Genomic DNA, 22,777 nt, shown 5'->3' on the forward strand with positions numbered 1-22,777 from the left:
GGGGGGGGGCTTATCACATCTCCTCCTTCTCTTGTTTATCAGCATTATTGCAATGCAATTATTTATGTATCCAAATCCAATCAATTTCTAATGGCCATGCAATTTTCAATATAGCTTAGAGTTGACAGAAATATTGGCATAGTGTGTAAAATGACAGATTATATCGTAATATTAGTAAGTATGAGATCTATTGACTTGTCTGATAAGCCAGGCAAAATTCATGTTGCAACATATTCTGGTTTCATATTTTAATAAAATATTACAGATTGTTCTTTTTTCTGGTTTTCTGGTGACAAGCGTTACCAAGTATTGAGAGGTCTGTTACTGTGTACGAGTTTTATCAACTCATTATCAGCTACACATGGCTGAGGAAACAACATCACATACAAGTTCCGATCAATTTGGATGGCCAGAGTTTTATCTTTTCAGCATGAACCTTGCACTGTGAGTCACAAGTGTCGCACTTAAATTGTGTCGGAAGTTTAAGAAAGTGACAAAAGGAATTTGGATCACTTCCTGAAATGTGTACTTAACGCATCACATTGGAGGTGTCAAGTTTAAGTGAAATTAGAAATTATTGTGTATAGTGCATCATGATGATTATTTTATAAGAATACATTAAGATCGTTATTATTTCATACTCAAATTCTTCTTTGAGGATGCTGTCAGGTCTATATGGATATACATTTACATTTCCGGAAAATTTCTCTAAAGGAGTTTAAATTTGTTGCTTTGGAGCTTATTTGAAATACAGTGAAATTCATGGAATTTATGGTGTAGAGATTGTGCTGCAGTATGAAATGTATCTGAGCTGAAAGTAGTTTTAAATTACACAAAGGATGAAATAAGTGCAATATTTTTGAATCCCATTGAATTTTGAGTGATTTTTTGTTCTTCTGACACAAAAATTCACTGAATCATTGATTTGGGTTGGGTTTTTTGATAGTTTTTGAAAAAAAAAAGGTTATGCAAGAAATTGAGACATAAATTACAAAAGCTCGGTGATATTTTGTCGACTGCACTTTGTGAGAAACAAAAGACTTTTCATGACCTGTGTTAAAAATTTCCAAAAAGCAAACTAAAATCCCAGTGTTTCCGGAATGGCCCAGATGAAAACATGGAAGAGTTCATTTTGGACTGATAGAGATGCTTTATCGACACAGACATCGGTTTCCGTGAAAACACTGCGAAGATTGTTTGAAAGGTAAAGGAACATTTACTGAATTTATAATATTAGTTTAAAATAATTAATTAAATAAGCATGTATATATATAATTTTGTATGATATTTGTGTGCGATTATCATTTTGCAACAGCTTGGATTGCATGACAACAAATAAAATGTCAAATGTCGAATATGACATCTGAAAGACCATATCAAAATAACAATTTAACCTTCCTATTCAGTTAAATACCGGATTAAAGTGCCTTACAATCTGGGAAAATATATGATTGTAACAGTTATTTGACAGAATAAAATCTTGGATGTTTAAGATTATCAAATTTAAGTAAAGTTGGAGTTAAATCACTCTGCCTGATTGGAACTCTTTTTGTTGGAGATACAAAAGAAATACTGGGACTCTCTATAACTTAAATTCATGTGCTTACAAAAATTTCAAAAAAAGTCGATTAACTGTAACAGTTGTTGGAGTTAATTAAGTCTTACAGAATAGACGTACAAAACTAGTAATTTGTGTGTTGTTTCTTTATTAGGCATGACTTTAATTGTTAGCATGGTCCTTTAGGCTGCCAACCAGACCCTGTATAATCTGTAAAAGGACATCATTGTTAAAATCTTGGAATTCAATCTACCTGTCTATAAAGACCACCCAAGAAAAAGGAAAAAAATGTTGGTGATAGATTATTGACATGATTTACTAACGCAAATCTCAAAAGAAAATGGGGTTACCTTCATTCTAATTCATATCAGCTAAAATCACCTTAAAAAACAACAATTTTAAGATGTTTTTGTTTGTTTTCTTTAAAATTGATGTCATTAACAATCACCACCTTAGAAGAAATGTTCAGACAATATATGTACCTTAAAATTATTTGGATTGGCCAATCAAATGCCTTGTTACATCTCAAATGAATTTAAATGTAGGATTCACTGTAATCCTTGCATTCATTAGGGCCCCGTATCGGAGATACGGGTGCCCTATAGTAATCACTCTGTCTGTCTGTCTGTCTGTCTGTCTGTCTGTCTGTCCGTCCACAAATTTTGTTCCTGGCTGATAACTTTGGTATTTATTGACCGATGTACATGAAACTTGGTCAAGATGTTCAGTTCACAAAAATACACATTGAGGTAAAAAGTCAAGTCAACTGACCAAAGATCAGGGTCACTGGGTTAATGGTCAAGGTCATTTGGGTCCAAAGGTCAAAGACAAAGTGGATCTCTGACTTTGACCCTGGCTCATGATGGAGGAGGTATAAAAGGTGNTTATGATATTAAGAAGCAAAGTTGGTCGGAATTAAAGAATAAGTCAACTGACCAAAGATCAGGGTCACTGGGTTAATGGTCAAGGTCATTTGGGTCCAAAGGTCAAAGACAAAGTGGATCTCTGACTTTGACCCTGGCTCTTGATGGAGGAGGTATAAAAGGTGAAATAAAACAAATCAAAGCTAACAAATGAGTATTGCACCAGTATTTACATTTCTGTTAGCCCAGCAAATATGGAGGTGGAAGGAAACAAGACTCACATCATAGTACATGTAAAATGTATATTTTGCTTCCTTTCGATTCTTTTTGAAGTCCAAATATCAAACGTCAAGCTCAGCTATATGGGCAGATTGCTTCTTGATGATTATGGGGGTTATATTGCCTAAAGACGGGGCCCTTACTGACCTGTCAGTGTTCTAGTTTAATCCTGTTACTTTCTTGAAATAAGCATTAATCAGATTTAATCAAATAGATGCTGAAACTTGTCGCAATAAAACATTGTGCTCCATCAATGTACATACAACATTTCTATAAATGTATGTAACAACAGGAAAAATAAGGATTGGAGAATTTTAATTGGACATGTAAATAAAGATAAAAAACCTTCTAACAAAATTATTTGAAATCAAACTGTATGGACATTTCCTGGAAATTATTCTACAAATATAGCTTTATGGAAAGAAAATTTGCAAAAAAGTCATTGAATCTATTGTTAGGAAACCTGTAATGGTCCTAAATGTATTAAAACAAGCATTTAACATGGCCACAATTACGTAAAATCCGATAGGCTTTCATCTAGTCATATGGATGAAGAATTTACTGCTTTTGAAAGGCACCTTTTATAACCATGGTAATGGTTTGCCATAATTTGAAATGTGATATGTTTTTTCATCTTTTCTCAGTTTTTATAATGCCGATGAAATGCGACCATGAGTTCTGGTAGAAACAACTGAAGTGATAAATAGAGGGTATATATTCTTGTTTTTTTTTATGAATATCAGTTGTGTATTTCATAAATAGTGTGGATATTTTGATATTTTCATGTGTGAGAAGAACCAAAAAATGTACTGCATTTCTCAATCTATTTTCTCTTTGGCCGAGTTGGTATGGTGTCGAACCTCTACGATCACTAATCATACACCACTGGTTGTCAGGTAAGATTCCTACCTGGGGCAGTCACCTAGCCTCGTAGTTCGATGGGTTTTCTTTGGGTCCTCAATCAACAAAATCTGGTACGCCATTGAGTGACTATAGCTGTTAATAGGACATCAAACACACAATCTGATACGCCATTGAGTGACTATAGCTTCTAATACGCCATCAAACACAAAATCTGGTGCGCCATTGAGTGACTATTGCTGCTAATAGGACATCAAACCCAAAATCTGGTACGCCATTGAGTGACTATGGCTGTTAATAGGACATCAAACACACAATCTGATACGCCATTGAGTGACTATAGCTGTTAAGAGGGCATCAAACACAAAATCTGGTACGCCATTAAGTGACTATAGCTGTTAATAGCTATGACATCAAACACAAAATCTGGTACGCCATTAAGTGACTATAGCTGTTAATAGCTATGACATCAAACACAAAATCTGGTACGCCATTGAGGGACTATAGCTGTTACTAGGACATCAAACACAAAATCTGTTACGCCATTGAGTGACTACAGCTGTTTAAATAGGACATCAAACACACAATCTGGTACGCAATTGAGTGACTATAGCTGTTTAAATAGGGCATCAAACACACAATCTGGTACGCCTTTGAGTGACTATAGCTGTTTAAATAGGGCATCAAACACACAATCTGGTACGCCTTTGAGTGACTATAGCTGTTAATAGCTAGGACATCAAACACACAATCTGATACGCCATTGAGTGACTAAAGCTGTTAATAGCTAGGACATCAAACACACAATCTGGCATGCCATTGAGTGACTATAGCTGTTTATAGGACATCAAACACACAATCTGTTACGCCATTGAGTGACTATAACTGTTAATAGGACATCAAACACACAATCTGATACGCCATTGAGTGACTAAAGCTGTTAATAGCTAGGACATCAAACACACAATCTGATACGCCATTGAGTGACTAAAGCTGTTAATAGGACATCAAACACACAATCTGGCATGCCATTGAGTGACTATAGCTGTTAAGAGGGCATCAAACACAAAATCTGGTACGCCATTGAGTGGCTATAGCTGCTAAGAGGACATCAAACACAAAATCTGTTACGCCATTGAGTGACTACAGCTGTTAATAGCTAGGACATCAAACACACAATCTGTTACGCCATTGAGTGACTACAGCTGTTAATAGCTAGGACATCAAACACAAAATCTGGTGCGCTATTGAGTGACTATAGCTGTTAATAGCTAGGACATCAAACACACAATCTGATACGCCATTGAGTGACTAAAGCTGTTAATAGGACATCAAACACACAATCTGGTATGCCATTGAGTGACTACAGCTGTTAATAGCTAGGACATCAAACACACAATCTGGCATGCCATTGAGTGACTATAGCTGTTTATAGGACATCAAACACACAATCTGGTATGCCATTGAGTGACTACAGCTGTTTAAATAGGACATCAAACACACAATCTGATACGCCATTGAGTGACTAAAGCTGTTAATAGCTAGGACATCAAACACACAATCTGTTACGCCATTGAGTGACTACAGCTGTTAATAGCTAGGACATCAAACACAAAATCTGGTGCGCTATTGAGTGACTATAGCTGTTAATAGATAGGACATCAAACACAAAATCTGTTATGCCATTGAGTGACTATAGCTGTTAATAGCTAGGACATCAAACACACAATCTGGTATGCCATTGAGTGACTATAGCTGTTTAAATAGGACATCAAACACACAATCTGGTACGCCATTGAGTGACTATAGCTGTTAATAGGACATCAAACACAAAATCTGTTACGCCATTGAGTGACTATAGCTGTTAATAGGACATCAAACACAAACCAGTTCAAACCATTACAATGACACAGGCTTTGGGGAACAGATAGTTCATCTGGCGCCAAAAATGTTGGGATAAGGAATGCTGTTTTGCGACCTCGCTATAAAATTGACAATTCCCTGGAACTGTTTGTTTTCGAACTTAACCATGCTATCTGACAGGTCGGTAAAAGTAGCAAAATCGTTTTGTCCCTATTGGAAAACATCCAGCTTCTTTTCCGTAAAATTTTCTATTTCACTGAAGGAAATATAATGAAATACACATACAATGTATAAATGTCTTTTGTTTCCTTTATAAGGTATTCACTACTGAGAAAAATTTGAAATAATTAATTCATTATTAAGGAATTAAAAAATAGATAAAAATCAAACATCTTATGGATGTATATTTATGCTGACGTCTTAAGATGTTTGAGGGTTACAATTCACATGGTTTATTTTTAAAGAAATTGATAATATATTTTGTGTTTCATGCACAGGACATAATTAGAAGGACACAGGATAAGCGACTTGTGGTCCTGGGTTTTCCTTGTGATGGAATGTCGAAAAGTGGCCTCAGTTACTTGTAATGAGCCTTAACTCATTCACCCCTAAAGACACATTTGAACTCTTCCATTTCAGAGGTTGGAATAGTTCATTATGAAATTTTAAGGGTGAATGAGTTAAAGAGTTCAATGATAGAGAGAACATAGTAACACATCATAGGAAACCTTCAGGGTCATGTAGCACGAATCGAACCCCAGCTGTCATAGTGGAGGGCCATTGTTTTACCATTGGATCAATTCATTTAAAGGCAATGATAGAGAATAATGGAATGGAGAAGACATTTTGTTTTTATATTCCATAGTAATGTACTTAACAGTATGTTCGTCTGAAACACTAACTAGACCATGTCCTGTCAGACCCTATTTGTTTATTTGTATCGGTTAATACACGACAGTTTTACAGATGGTTCCGAAATCAAATAATCATTATACGAGGAATCAGATGGGAGATAATCCATTTTCTGGCCGATTGACCAGCAGCCTAAATCAATTACTGAAAGTAGAATTCTTCTTCTAATTCAATAAACTCAAAAATGGAAGTAGGCCTAAATGGATTTTCACAGTGTACACATGTTTTTAGTTTCCTCGGGCAAAGAGTTTTGTTTGTTTAATGGAGGAGTTTGTGTGTTGTATTATTGTAACTATTACTTTAGGACATGTTAAAGTCCTTGGTGTTCTGTCCATCGTCTTACACAGTTTAGCACATAAACATTTTGCCTCTTAACATTGTAGATTTTCCTGTTGCATCATCACCATTCGTTTTCATAAAAAAATAGATTTGGAAAACTCAGGATTTCTTATCAATTTGTCCAACCAGTTGTCTGTCCTGCCATCTGTATATTGAACTTTCCAACCAGTGAACCACCTGTCTGCGTGTCTGTCTGTTAAACGAACATTTTCCGTCCGTCCTGTCATCCACCTACTAGAACATTCCTCCCAACATTTATTTGTCCTTCTTTCTGCAAGTTTGTACATATTTATCAAATCATGTGTCTATCCTTTCATCCATCTATGTATCTACCTCACATCAATGCTAGACAACCCAATTACCTCCCCTTACGATGGAAGTATTTACCATATAAGAGTATAATTAGCTTAAGTTTAATTCTGAAGTTTGAGTCATGCTGTAAATGTCGGGTAGAATTAGCCATGTTTGTAAATTAATTAGTCGAAACATTTCAGATTACTGTTACGATGAAAACGAATACATAATTGGTTTGGCCTCATTTCTGTCGATATAATCAGTGCAGCTTTGCCTGCAGTTACATAAAAACTACATACCTGTTTCAATGCCACACAGGTTTTGCCTAAAACCATGATAAAATTTGACATTGTTTCTGAAAAGCTTATAACATTGCTCCTGACATTATTATAAAAATAAATCTTGGCACTGCCTCTCTCAGTGTTGTTAGAATGGTTGCCATTCGGGTACATGTGCTATACTAACATGGAGTGATGTAGTATCATCTGTTCCCAAAGGCGTCCGAGCATGAAAGTCTCCTTGTGAAATCACATTCTCTCCTTAAATTGACCCTTAAGGATCCATGTCCCTTGCAGGCAAAGCACTAAAGAACACCAATGTAATTGTCACACAGCATTAGTCCCTTTATTCTAATTTGCGGAAATAACTGTAGCATGACTGTGTTGGGGTAGTACAGTAGATCAGGTAGCTGACAATTGGTTGCTGGTTACTATAAAAGTATACCGATCTGGGCCCGTATTCATGAAACCATTCTGATGTTCAAGTATGGATTTTGTGATCAAGCTTAATTTCTTATTCCACTTGTAAATTATTGAGAAAATCTTATTTTGTCAATGATTTGGAAAAAATGTGAAGAAGCTTCAAGCGGAATATTGCATGCTTTCAATGTTTACTTTTAATTTTTTGATCGTTTTACATGATTTAAGTGAGTTACAAGAAAACAAGTTTGAGCACAGAATCCATACTTGAGCATGAGAACGGTTTCATGAATACGGGCCCTGATGCCCTGGACTTGAATCCGTCTCGGGCTGGAGCATGTTACACATACTTTTTCATAAAAGTTCTTCAAAATGTTTCTATTTCTTTAGAAATGATGTTTTAATGATAGCTATAGCCATATTAGCAAGGATAACACTGTTTCCTCGTGTTTATAGTTACAGTTTATTGGTAGTGATACAGGGATCTTTAAAGAAAACATAGAATTGGCTTGGCCTTAACACTCTGTTCTGTATTTACTACAGTTTATGATGAGTTCAATTTTCATAACAACATATAAACTACAGAATTGCTCCAAACATCTGATAAACTACAACACATACAGATTACTGTATAATCTAATTTTGAGGAAATGAAATATTTATTTTTCCCCGCCTTGTTTAGACTGACCTCCCCTACTCCATTGGGATTTCACTGGTGTCCTGAACCCTATTTCCAGTAGGGGATCATCATGGGTTATCTATACAATGTGGTATACCAGTTCAGTTCACAAGTCAGAAATTGATGTATAATGTTTCAACTGTGGAATTTTGATATTGTTGTTTGTTTTAATCTTTTGTTTTCATCCTGAGTAAATATATGTATTTTTTTGGACATTTTAAAATTGCATAACTAAATTATGGTGTAAAAGGTTTTTAAGAAATTTATTTTGGAAGGACGGGGGGTGTTGGTGTTAATCTCATCTTTATGATAGTGGTTCTGATTGGATGAAACTGGTCACATGACGGGACAATAAAACATCATATTTCCCTTATTCAGAGCCTCTAGGAAAATCAGCAAGAGCCAATACACCTAGCTAGTTCCCAATGATGGAAGCAGGTGACGACAATGGCGCATCAACCTCGTCATTTCTGCTCTTGTGTTAATGTATTTGATTGATTTGTTGATTTTTTCGGCATAATAAAATATCTATTGCCCTTATTGTAGGGAAACATGATTCTTTGTTTCCCTGGGGTTAACCATGTTTCACGAGGACAAAGCAATACACAGTAGTGTCCCCCTTGTGTGTCAATTGTTTGTCACTGTCATCACTCTTGCAGCTTCACTACTTTCTAGATTTGGATCAAACTTTACACAAAGGTCAAGTATAAGTATTTTTGAACGAGTTTGTATTTCAGGAAATAAATTTAGAGGTCACCTTTACTGCATATATTTATAGAAATTTGTCAAAATGGCACTAACTTCATACAGATATTTTCTAGTTTGATGATTTTTCATCATACTCATATGATTTAACAGTTGAACCTGTGTTAAAAGACTATTTCCTAATTGTAGTTATTTCATTTTTAAAAGAACTTGTGTTCAGATACCATGCATATTTTGAGTTCCCAACAGTGGTCTTTTAATGGGGGTTTGACTGTACAAAATGTTCCCATCAATGCCTAAATTGTTATCCCTCTTAAACATTGGAAACTCAAGCTGAAAGTCATACACTATAACAAAAAGCAGTTATCGTCAGATGGTTGATTATCGTCAGAATGGTTGATTATCGTCAGAATGGTTGAATATCTTCAGAATGGTTGATTATTGTCAGGTTAATTATCGTCAGAATGTTTGATTATCGGCAGAATGGTTGATTATCGAAAGAATTAATGGTTGAATATCTTCAGAATGTTTGAATATCGTCAGAATGGTTGATTATCGTCAGAATGGTTGATTATCGTCAGAATGGTTGAATATGTCAGAATGGTTGATAATCGGCAGAATGGTTGATTATCGGTTCTTTAAGCTGAACTCTGAGCAACGGTATTAAGGACAAATATCAATCATACTTTAAATGTTTGTTGCATGCAGATGTATTAACAGAGCATGAACATTTATAATGAATTCTTTTCTTTCAAGTGACATTATGTTAACTATGCAGTCATAAAAATTATGGAACCCTGAAATTAGATTGAAGTTATTAGAACAGAGATGATTTACACACTGTAAACAGACCAGACAAATCTATCTGGGCTACAGCAGTTGAGGCCCTAGTCAGTGTACCGTATATATCCTGTGATATGTCCAGGGTGTTAGCACATATTCTCCGGCTAAAATTAGGGACGGGCTTATTACAGGACAACAGGTTTTGTTACTGATCCAGGTATTTGTTATGTTAATACTTTTCTGCAACAAATCTGGGAATTATTTCAAAATGTTGTAGCTCCATAAAAAGTCATGTAACCAATAATTGCCTTCTGTACAAATAATTGAGGAAATAACAAAACTAAATGGACATGAGTAAGTCACAATCAGAAATCCCTGTTTACATGAAGTGAGTTTTCACACTTTAACATGAAATTCTGTCGATAGACTGATTAATCGTATGTTGACTTGATCTAGGTTCATCGGTCTTAATTTACGGAAAAATAACTCTTGATTTTTATCTCCAACATGCAATTTATGAATTTAATGTAACACTTCATTTCTTATTTTGTAGATAAATTGTTAATGTGTATGTTTGTCTACTAAGATTTTGGTATCCGAAAATGCCATTGCGGAAATTACCCGCGAGTAACACATCAATCGTAATTATTGGTCTTAGATTTACGTGTCGTTGGTGAAAATCCCATTAAGGTCATAGCCTGTTTGAATCTAGGTTATGTCCGTGTTTGATCATGCCTTTGTTAAAAGCATTGACAGCTTAATCAGAAAATTTAAGATATAAATGATTGCAAATTGTGTTGGCTTCTTATAAGACTAAAATCCTGGAAGATATTTGGGCCATGATTTTAACCTATTTGTTCAGATAGGAAGATTTTTTTTATATGTTACGGTACGAACTTAGAATTATTTCAAATTCTGCTTGCTTCACAAGTTTTTATCAAGGGGACTATTGGGACTTCCATCTGCTAATCTGATTTTATTTTCCATTTCCCTTTTTCATGACAGAACCAGAGTACAATTGATTGAATCTCAATTGATGCTGGTTGCCTAGATTGATAGTTATTACCCTAATAGAGAGCTGCTCTGAATCTCACATCTGTGCAAAAATCGAGAATCTAGATAATCAGGTAGATTAAAGAAACTTGTTAGCTGAAAATTCCAAATAAAAGTTATCTTATCATCTTAATGAGCCAGTAAAGGTGATACCAATGGCAGCATCATAATATTATGTAACACAAATTATTTTTACATGGAAAGGGCGCTGGTCTATCAAAAGTTTACTTCCCCAATCCAGGTATACTCACTTATATACAGCTAGGTAAACTGGCACAATCAGGAGAAAGTGGAAGGTTCAAATAGAAAACAGTCTCTTTAAGTATTTTTTTCCCACTTGAAGGATGCCAGTCCTTCACACGGGGATATCTCTCAGTATTTAACTTAGTTCAGATTTTCACAGCTAGGTAGATTAGTACTACCAGGGTAATGGGAGGGATGAATGAGTGAATGTAGATATAATACAGTTTATAATGATAGAAAAGGGGAAGGGCATTTATTACGTAAAATCAGTGTATTTTCATGTAGCTATTATTGTCATTTTAATAAAAGGAAGTGAGAGACATGTTTATTACATGGTTTAAGTTTTGATGTAGATGTAATGTTTAGCTATAGCTCATTATTCTGGTCTTACTTGCTGACAGACTCAATTCGTGTGTGGGTTTGAAACTGTGAAGTGTACAACCAAAAGTCATGAAACAACCTCACGTTTCCTAGCCGTTAACTTCAGCCTAGATTCGAAATGTCACCAAGATATGTGTACAGATAAAATGTTTACATTACGAAGTCATTATTGCTGTATCGTGACAACAGGGCTTCATTCTCTACCTCTTTGTATTTCTGGAAATGTTTGCATCAATTTAACTTTCACCTCTTTTGTTTCCCGTTACAGAAATAATTTATCAAGATGGTCTATATTTATTCAGAGCATACTGTTCACAGAAATTCCAGTGTGAAGGGCACAATTTTGATAGATTGTAACTTTTGTCTGTAACCTGATTCGCTATGGTCGCCAGGGGTAGGTTGTTGAGGTCACATGACTGGTCGATCAGCGGTACTGACAGGATACTCTTGGGGACATTCCCGCTGTACACATTGTACACGGCTCTCTATGACAACGACAATTGATACTTTACCTTTGGACTGCCTCAAAAAATATTTTGACGGTTATTTCAAGGCCCTGTTTAGAGGTCAGACCTCTGATGCAGATGTCCAAACTAAATACTCCTTGTAGTACAATGGGGTCCAAATATTGTCAGATGCTCAACATGTAATGGTTGACAAGGGTGTATAGGAATTAATACAACAGGATATTATATACAGAGTACAGTTTCCGGTTTTTTTCCTGTGGCCAAGATTCCATTTGGGCTACAACATTTTATCTGTAACTGATCAAACGGACAAATTCAAACTTAAAGAGATCATTTTAGCACCATTATATACTATGGTGATGTGACATCATTATCCCATCTGCAACATTATTTTATCAACTGTTGTTGTTTAGTTCAAGTTTTCAGGAAAGAAATTAAAGATTTATATGTGCATGGTAATGATAAGTTAACTGTTTTACAGAAAATTTGATATTTATATAAAAAATTCTAATTATGTAATAATATCAATATATGTCTTCTTTGGGCATATCAAGTTAAGAAATCAATTGTTTATTGCACAAAGGTTATATATTTCACTCAAGCCAAAGCCCTTGTGATATACACTATACAGTCCTGCCATGGGAGATGTCAGATAAACACGCGTGGCATTGCCTCTATATACTCCCATCATTAATGAAGCTGATTGAGCAGTGACAAGCCTGTAGAGCATTGTTATACTCAGGTGCGTCTAACGACAGTGAGTAGGAGTATGCTGCCACTATACGGGGACTAAAGTCGTAACATGGTAACTGACGAGATTCCTACCCTATATCTGTAAAACTGCTTGTTGGCATGGAGAGATGAATACAATCATGCTACCAAGGTTAGCTCTTTGGTCTATCCCCTCCCCTATGGATTTAGTCCCCATGTCATAATAAGGTGACATTGAAATGATTGCGATTTTCTTTCAAGAACCATGCATATATAGATCTTAACTGATGTCAAATAAAGGGGGTAATTTGAGCATTTAACTTATTAAATTAAGCCCTTCTTCTGACCAGTTTGATCATCATATTTTAAACAAATTTGCTCTCTGTATGAGGCACCTGTTGAAGGAATGAAGAAAGGTAAAAGTGCATGTTGTCTGTCTAGTTGTTGAGAGAAGGAGATATTACCTTAAATGGAAATATTTTGCCGTGATTGCTTAAATATCCAGGTTGGCGATACAGACACTCTTCTTAAATCCTCTTCAATATATTGAATGTTGGACTGCGGTAGTTTAATTAGTGTAACATCTGAACACAAATTGTCACTTACATTTCATATTAGTCTAATGTATTATAGTTTAATGACCAGTAAGAGATGACCTTTTCAAAAGTGCATACACAGATATGGTCAACATTTAAATCCAATCGAAAGTCAGTTTATTAAATAACAAATCAGATACAAGTGTGAAATCACTATTTTTTTTCATAGATCCACAAGTAATTCCAACAAGGGTGGTCGGGTGGTGCAGTGGATATAGCTCACTTGCCTTTCACAAAGGTGACCGGGGTTTGATTCCCCGATCGGACGTGAAAAGGTATGGACCACGTGGGTTTTCTCCGGGTACTCCCGTTTCCTCCCAACTTTTTTTCATAATTGTTGTAAAATAAATAAAGTTTATATACAACTTTGGTATAAAGCAATTTTCATTTTGAGTGGGTACTCGTAATGCTTGAATTCATGTTCCCATAAAATAGTGCTTTATCGGAAAACCACGAAATTGGGGCCTCACAAAAATATCTGATTTCACAGTACCTTTTGCAAATAACATGAACCAAATCCTGTTCAGTGTCAACTGCTAAAATAATTTAAACCAATGAACATTTTGTAAAATAATATTATATGTAGATACAGCAATACATATTTTAAACCAATCAAAAGCCTTGACTGGTTTCCTTTTAAGACATTAGTAAACATGCAGTGACACAGATCTAGGACATATATGTTGGCTAGTTGGAGAAGGAGACCCTGTAAGTGTTGGCGTAGACACTGTTACAATAGCACTCACTTCTCCTGTAATTTTGCTGCCATGTATTACAGATATAAAATTCCAATCAAGCACTTGTGTGGTCTTGATCTGTGATCAATAAAGCACTGGTGTGACCCAGATTCATGACATTCTGGAGAAAAAAAACTAATACTCCATTTGAGGAAGTCTGCAGAAGAATGTCTTTAATTTTGATTTTTTTTTTAACAAAAATTAAGAAAAAAAATTAATTGTGCATGAAGTTTAATTCAATTTATAAAACTTAATAAAGATTTTTTGTTTAAATTTTAACTAAAATAATTTCAAATATACGGCCATTTTTCTAGAAATATATTCCTCAGATGTAAAACTACCAACGTCTTGTCATTGATATGAAATATGAATTTATGAACTGATGTTGGTCGATGTTTACATAATGAGTGGTATTGACAACAGTGACCGGTGGATAAATGTGGCCTATTTTTTCTGTCGATCCCGATAATAATGGTTTTAATGGTGAAGATAATGCTTAATTTTATGGTAATATATATATATACAGTAAAACTCGGATAAGTCAGATTCCTCGGGCCAATAAAAATATTGACATATATCCAATAGTTGGACTCTACCAAGTTGTTTAGTGTATAAGGAGCATTCAAATGACCCAAGATGTCTATACTGTTAGAGTAATTGTCAGAATGAGTACTAACAGTAATTAAACAGTTAATGGTCAATTGTTTCCTGCAGTAAAATTACTACCAAGATTTTATTCCGTCTTTGCGTATTGCAGAGTTATCTTCTCTTGAGAGCAGGTATTGATTGTTACGTCATTGGTTTGTGTGAGGAATACACGTCGTTTTCTCAAAAATTGATGACGTTACTCTCACAAACCAATGACCTAACAATCAATACCTGCTCACAAGAGAAGATAACTCTGCAATACGCAAAGACGGAATAGCAGTTAAATGAATTTTAATTACCAATAAAGTTAAGTTACTGTACTTACATTTATCACTTAATACAAAAAAAGCCCTATGAAACAGCGTCCGCCTAAATGCATCAGAACCATAACAGTTTCTGAGACTTTCATGCTAAACTCTACCTGGATTATCGGCAAATAGGTCACAAGCTTATACGTACTGTTCCACATAAATAGGTCACAACCGTATAAGTACTGTTCCACACAAATAGGTAACAAGCTTATACATACTGTTCCACAGAAATAGGTCACAATCTTATACGTGCTGTTCCACCCAAATAGGTCACAAGCTTATACGTACTGTTCCACACAAATAGGTAACAAGCTTATACATACTGTTCCACAGAAATAGGTCACAATCTTATACGTGCTGTTCCACCCAAATAGGTCACAAGCTTATACGTACTGTTCCACATAAGTAGGTCACAACCGTATAAGTACTGTTCCACACAAATAGGTAACAAGCTTATACATACTGTTCCACAGNGAGATTGGGCAGGCCATTGATTGGCCTGATCTGCACCAGAACATGGAGATTGGGCAGGCCATTGATTGGCCTGATCTGCACCAGAACATGGAGATTGGGCAGGCCATTGATTGGCCTGATCTGCACCAGAACATGGAGATTGGGCAGGCCATTGATTGGCCTGATCTGCACCAGAACATGGAGATTGGGCAGGCCATTGATTGGCCTGATCTGCACCAGAACATGGAGATTGGGCAGGCCATTGATTGGCCTGATCTGCACCAGAACATGGAGATTGGGCAGGCCATTGATTGGCCTGATCTGCACCAGAACATGGAGATTGGGCAGGCCATTGATTGGCCTGATCTGCACCAGAACATGGAGATTGGGCAGGCCATTGATTGGCCTGATCTGCACCAGAACATGGAGATTGGGCAGGCCATTGATTGGCCTGATCTGCACCAGAACATGGAGATTGGGCAGGCCATTGATTGGCCTGATCTGCACCAGAACATGGAGATTGGGCAGGCCATTGATTGGCCTGATCTGCACCAGAACATGGAGATTGGGCAGGCCATTGATTGGCCTGATCTGCACCAGAACATGGAGATTGGGCAGGCCATTGATTGGCCTGATCTGCACCAGAACATGGAGATTGGGCAGGCCATTGATTGGCCTGATCTGCACCAGAACATGGAGATTGGGCAGGCCATTGATTGGCCTGATCTGCACCAGAACATGGAGATTGGGCAGGCCATTGATTGGCCTGATCTGCACCAGAACATGGAGATTGGGCAGGCCATTGATTGGCCTGATCTGCACCAGAACATGGAGATTGGGCAGGCCATTGATTGGCCTGATCTGCACCAGAACATGGAGATTGGGCAGGCCATTGATTGGCCTGATCTGCACCAGAACATGGAGATTGGGCAGGCCATTGATTGGCCTGATCTGCACCAGAACATGGAGATTGGGCAGGCCATTGATTGGCCTGATCTGCACCAGAACATGGAGATTGGGCAGGCCATTGATTGGCCTGATCTGCACCAGAACATGGAGATTGGGCAGGCCATTGATTGGCCTGATCTGCACCAGAACATGGAGATTGGGCAGGCCATTGATTGGCCTGATCTGCACCAGAACATGGAGATTGGGCAGGCCATTGATTGGCCTGATCTGCACCAGAACATGGAGATTGGGCAGGCCATTGATTGGCCTGATCTGCACCAGAACATGGAGATTGGGCAGGCCATTGATTGGCCTGATCTGCACCAGAACATGGAGATTGGGCAGGCCATTGATTGGCCTGATCTGCACCAGAACATGGAGATTGGGCAGGCCATTGATTGGCCTGATCTGCACCAGAACATGGAGATTGGGCAGGCCATTGATTGGCCTGATCTGCACCAGAACATGGAGATTGGGCAGGCCATTGATTGGCCTGATCTGCACCAGAACATGGAGATTGGGCAGGCCATTGATTGGCCTGATCTGCACCAGAACATGGAGATTGGGCAGGCCATTGATTGGCCTGATCTGCACCAGAACATGGAGATTGGGCAGGCCATTGATTGGCCTGATCTGCACCAGAACATGGAGATTGGGCAGGCCATTGATTGGCCTGATCTGCACCAGAACATGGAGATTGGGCAGGCCATTGATTGGCCTGATCTGCACCAGAACATGGAGATTGGGCAGGCCATTGATTGGCCTGATCTGCACCAGAACATGGAGATTGGGCAGGCCATTGATTGGCCTGATCTGCACCAGAACATGGAGATTGGGCAGGCCATTGATTGGCCTGATCTGCACCAGAACATGGAGATTGGGCAGGCCATTGATTGGCCTGATCTGCACCAGAACATGGAGATTGGGCAGGCCATTGATTGGCCTGATCTGCACCAGAACATGGAGATTGGGCAGGCCATTGATTGGCCTGATCTGCACCAGAACATGGAGATTGGGCAGGCCATTGATTGGCCTGATCTGCACCAGAACATGGAGATTGGGCAGGCCATTGATTGGCCTGATCTGCACCAGAACATGGAGATTGGGCAGGCCATTGATTGGCCTGATCTGCACCAGAACATGGAGATTGGGCAGGCCATTGATTGGCCTGATCTGCACCAGAACATGGAGATTGGGCAGGCCATTGATTGGCCTGATCTGCACCAGAACATGGAGATTGGGCAGGCCATTGATTGGCCTGATCTGCACCAGAACATGGAGATTGGGCAGGCCATTGATTGGCCTGATCTGCACCAGAACATGGAGATTGGGCAGGCCATTGATTGGCCTGATCTGCACCAGAACATGGAGATTGGGCAGGCCATTGATTGGCCTGATCTGCACCAGAACATGGAGATTGGGCAGGCCATTGATTGGCCTGATCTGCACCAGAACATGGAGATTGGGCAGGCCATTGATTGGCCTGATCTGCACCAGAACATGGAGATTGGGCAGGCCATTGATTGGCCTGATCTGCACCAGAACATGGAGATTGGGCAGGCCATTGATTGGCCTGATCTGCACCAGAACATGGAGATTGGGCAGGCCATTGATTGGCCTGATCTGCACCAGAACATGGAGATTGGGCAGGCCATTGATTGGCCTGATCTGCACCAGAACATGGAGATTGGGCAGGCCATTGATTGGCCTGATCTGCACCAGAACATGGAGATTGGGCAGGCCATTGATTGGCCTGATCTGCACCAGAACATGGAGATTGGGCAGGCCATTGATTGGCCTGATCTGCACCAGAACATGGAGATTGGGCAGGCCATTGATTGGCCTGATCTGCACCAGAACATGGAGATTGGGCAGGCCATTGATTGGCCTGATCTGCACCAGAACATGGAGATTGGGCAGGCCATTGATTGGCCTGATCTGCACCAGAACATGGAGATTGGGCAGGCCATTGATTGGCCTGATCTGCACCAGAACATGGAGATTGGGCAGGCCATTGATTGGCCTGATCTGCACCAGAACATGGAGATTGGGCAGGCCATTGATTGGCCTGATCTGCACCAGAACATGGAGATTGGGCAGGCCATTGATTGGCCTGATCTGCACCAGAACATGGAGATTGGGCAGGCCATTGATTGGCCTGATCTGCACCAGAACATGGAGATTGGGCAGGCCATTGATTGGCCTGATCTGCACCAGAACATGGAGATTGGGCAGGCCATTGATTGGCCTGATCTGCACCAGAACATGGAGATTGGGCAGGCCATTGATTGGCCTGATCTGCACCAGAACATGGAGATTGGGCAGGCCATTGATTGGCCTGATCTGCACCAGAACATGGAGATTGGGCAGGCCATTGATTGGCCTGATCTGCACCAGAACATGGAGATTGGGCAGGCCATTGATTGGCCTGATCTGCACCAGAACATGGAGATTGGGCAGGCCATTGATTGGCCTGATCTGCACCAGAACATGGAGATTGGGCAGGCCATTGATTGGCCTGATCTGCACCAGAACATGGAGATTGGGCAGGCCATTGATTGGCCTGATCTGCACCAGAACATGGAGATTGGGCAGGCCATTGATTGGCCTGATCTGCACCAGAACATGGAGATTGGGCAGGCCATTGATTGGCCTGATCTGCACCAGAACATGGAGATTGGGCAGGCCATTGATTGGCCTGATCTGCACCAGAACATGGAGATTGGGCAGGCCATTGATTGGCCTGATCTGCACCAGAACATGGAGATTGGGCAGGCCATTGATTGGCCTGATCTGCACCAGAACATGGAGATTGGGCAGGCCATTGATTGGCCTGATCTGCACCAGAATGAGACAGTTAACATAAAACCGTACAAGTCAAATATTTATGTTGGTCCCGAGGAACATGACTTACCTTAGTTTTACTGTACAATGGATATATAATATGTAAGATTTTGGTACAAGAATGACATCATATTAAGTTATTTTAGTAATCACTGTGTTCATTAATTTGTTTGTCTGTCTGTCTGTGCGTCCACTTTCGTTTCCGTAGGTTATCTTGGAATTCAATAGACTCATCTTTCTGAATTTTACACAGTGATAGATACACTGTGAAATGAAGATGTGCAATAGGGGTTAAAAAATCTCTAAAATCAAGGTCAAGGTCACTGTTACTAAAAATAGACATTTGTGAGTATGATCCTTATCTTGAAATCCAAAAGAAAAGATTGATCTTTTTAAAATTAAACATGGTGATACACTGATATGTAGATGTGCAATAGGGCTTTGAAAAGTTCTAAGGTCAAGATAACTGTTACTAAAAATAACCTAGGCGGATTATGGTCAGGCACATGGCAGGAAACCCTGCTGACCTGAAAGTGTTCTAGTAAGTATCTTAAAGACATATTATACTTCCATTCAAGCGGGATTAAGTGTCAAAGACTCAAGCGTGTGGTTTATTATTTTATGTAGGTTTATGTGTTCACTGTTGGACTAGTGTTTTTGTTGGACTTTACACCATACCAGTTCACCTAGCCACATTAAGGCCTCTCCGTGGAAATAAGTGAAATCATTTTCTATGTATTGGATTAAGTTATTGAGGATCTGTGAGCTACTTCAACAGGTACTTTTTATTTACATTTCCTTTTTTCAAACGTAATAATCTTCTATATAGATGATGAAGCAACCCAACAGACCTAATTCTGGTACATGTATAACTTGTTGGTTCCTTTTACTTATTCACCCCTAAAGACACATTTGAACTGTTCCAGTCTAAAGATTGGAATAGTCCTATAAAATTTCGGGGATGTATTAGTTAATTTACTGTCATGACATAAAAGTTCTTCCACAAGGTATTGTTTTGGTTTTTTTGATTTATCAAAGCTACAGTCATGCCAAGTAAAAAGTATCCAATACATCGTTGGACTTTTTGGCAGTGGTATGGGGATCCTTAATGCGTTTGCCATCTTTCACCTTGAAAAATCTATTTCACACAAGTTCAACTGTAGATACGGTCAGACTATCTGGTAGAAGTCTCAGCTCTGTGGTGTATTGGACTTTAATGGGGTAACGAATTGCCTTATTCATCCACTCTAGAGATGTATAATCTATATCTACAATTCCAACTGGGGCGCCTAACCTGCCGAAAGAACATTATAAATACATCATCTTCTCAGGGTATGTCTATGTAATTGTACTCTGCTGGGTCCAGCTGCTGAGTGCTTGCAAACTTGATTTGATTTTATCCAGCAGTTTTATGGAGTGCACTACTAGATGTGGATATATATGTCAATACAGATTCACATAGTTCAGAGCCCACACAGTTCCTAGAGTTAAGCTTCATTCAGAAATGCTGTACTGTATATCGGTGCTCACAGATAGTTGCGGAATCCTCCGTGAAGATTGGATAGCTTTTAATAGCTCCTATTTTGTACCATGCGTTTGAGTTGTCTTGCTTTTAAAAGCATTAACTTTGAATTCCGATCTGTCTGCTGTGTATTATTATTCTCTACAAGGAAACGAAGACTTAAATTAGGAACAAAATCTTGAATCTACTGTACATTTAACTCTGGGGACTGATAGTGATCTAAAGCTTGAGATTATTTATACCTGTACTTTTGATATGCTGACATGGATTCTTGACATTGACTTTGTACACCTACTGCGGATGTTCTCGACATTGGAACATTAACTCTTCATGGGTGCGTTACCTGTTGTGTATGTTTGTGCAGTGAATGAGGATTTAAATTAGTCTCATATTGAATTTCTGTTAAAACCAGGATTACTTTTACAATGAATACTAATATCATAAATCTATTGTTATTATTATTGCAAGGGAAATATCATTTATGAAAATATCAACCAAGTTGTGGATATTCAGAATTAAGGTAAGTACATGACTTAAAGATGATAATATTATAAGTATGATTAAAATATTCTTTATATGTACCACTAAGATAATATGTATGAGTCATCATTGTCACTATAAAGAAATATTTGTTTCGGGTGATTTTAGACAGAGGTATCTTGATAAATCACATCTTACATTAAGGATTCCTGGTCCACTGCACTGCCCGTTCTCCTATCCACAGTAACCTCCCTTTAACTTCAGTTTAGATATAAATGAAGTATATTTGAGCTAGTACACTTCCGTATGTATAATATGAAGTCCAGGGTTCGAATCCCGGTCTAGCCCCGCTGAATATTTTATGCTAAGAACGCTCTTGTTGGTTATATTATAATTCAAGGTTCTTATTAACTGCTTTATCACCACTTTGCTCGTAGGTCGTCTCAAAGCGGTTCACAAATTATTATCCGTGGGTATAGGGCCTTTGCAACCAGCCAAAATCTTTCTCAACTCCCTGGGGAGCATACAGCCAGTGCTGCCCTTTCGGTGCTCACAGCTAGCATTCAACAATTCTAGCACTGCCCAACCACATACTCATTTACAGCTGAGTAGACTGGAACAAGCGGCGTCAAGTATCTTGCTCAAAGATTCAACACTGTGCCTCACCATGACTCGAACCCGCAACCCTTCGGTCATGAGCCCGGCGTCCTACTACTAGACTACTGTGCCTCCAGTATGTGTTGAGTTCAGGATATGGTATACAGAAGACCTCTTATGATAAGTACAGCAAATAACAAACGGAGAGAAGCAACTCCTAGATCCAGGTTTCCATATCGGTATTGATACTTGTGGTGTCTAGACTCCTTAATGGTAGTGAAACTTGTCATCAACCTTTGTATTGTAGAATTTCCATATGTATCTTGTCCAAGGAATTGTGATAGCATGCAGTTACCACATGGCTCTGGATTTTGCCTTTAATGCATTATGTGAAAGCTGTTTTAATTTACAGTTATACTTCTCATTAATCGTTTGTTTGATTGATTTTTGTCAGTTGATAGTCTGAAGTTGATTGATTGATTCATTCATTCATTCATTCATTGATTCATTGATTCATTGATTCATTCATTCATTCATCTATGTTAGTTGTGTCAGAAATGGCTGTCATATGGGACCCCATCATTCCGCTTTTCTCGACAAGGACTTGTTATAATTACTAGCTAGCAGACTTCAAAATCACACCTCGTAACTCCTCAGGGAAATGCTAAAAATCATGTTTCGGGGTAATGAAATTCTCAATGATCTCTTCTCACAACTACAAATGTAATTTATCGTGAAGTTGTTAGGTTTCATTGACTTTGAAATTTGTCTAATTGGTTGCTGATGCTTTAAGATCAATAGTTAATGTGAGGGAAATTCTTTAGCCCCTTAAGTGTTTTTATGGTTTAGGGAAATAAAACTCTCAAGGACTGCAATGAAGATGTTCAAATTTTTACGAACTTAACGTACAGAGCTTAAAATTTCATCTGACTACTCCTCCCCCCCCTCCCCC

The 22,777-nt window shown here is 38.4% G+C and overlaps 1 protein-coding gene across 3 annotated transcripts in view; it reads left to right on the forward strand.

Moving 5' to 3' along the window:
• LOC110460915 (calcium/calmodulin-dependent protein kinase kinase 1-like) overlaps positions 1 to 22,777 on the forward strand; it is a 165,683-nt gene that overhangs the window by 91,228 nt on the left and 51,678 nt on the right. The window contains exon 1 of one of the 3 annotated variants that reach the window (XM_021514127.1): positions 524 to 1,204. The exons of the other annotated variants lie outside the window; for them this stretch is intronic. Within the exon in view, the coding sequence (XP_021369802.1) occupies positions 1,101 to 1,204 (104 nt within the window). The 5' untranslated portion in view covers positions 524 to 1,100. Of the gene's footprint in view, positions 1 to 523; positions 1,205 to 22,777 lie in introns of those variants that run through there. 3 annotated transcript variants of the gene reach the window in all.

This window comes from Mizuhopecten yessoensis, unplaced genomic scaffold (genome assembly GCF_002113885.1).
Source record: "Mizuhopecten yessoensis strain PY_sf001 unplaced genomic scaffold, ASM211388v2 scaffold10523, whole genome shotgun sequence".
Classification (NCBI taxonomy): domain Eukaryota; kingdom Metazoa; phylum Mollusca; class Bivalvia; order Pectinida; family Pectinidae; genus Mizuhopecten; species Mizuhopecten yessoensis.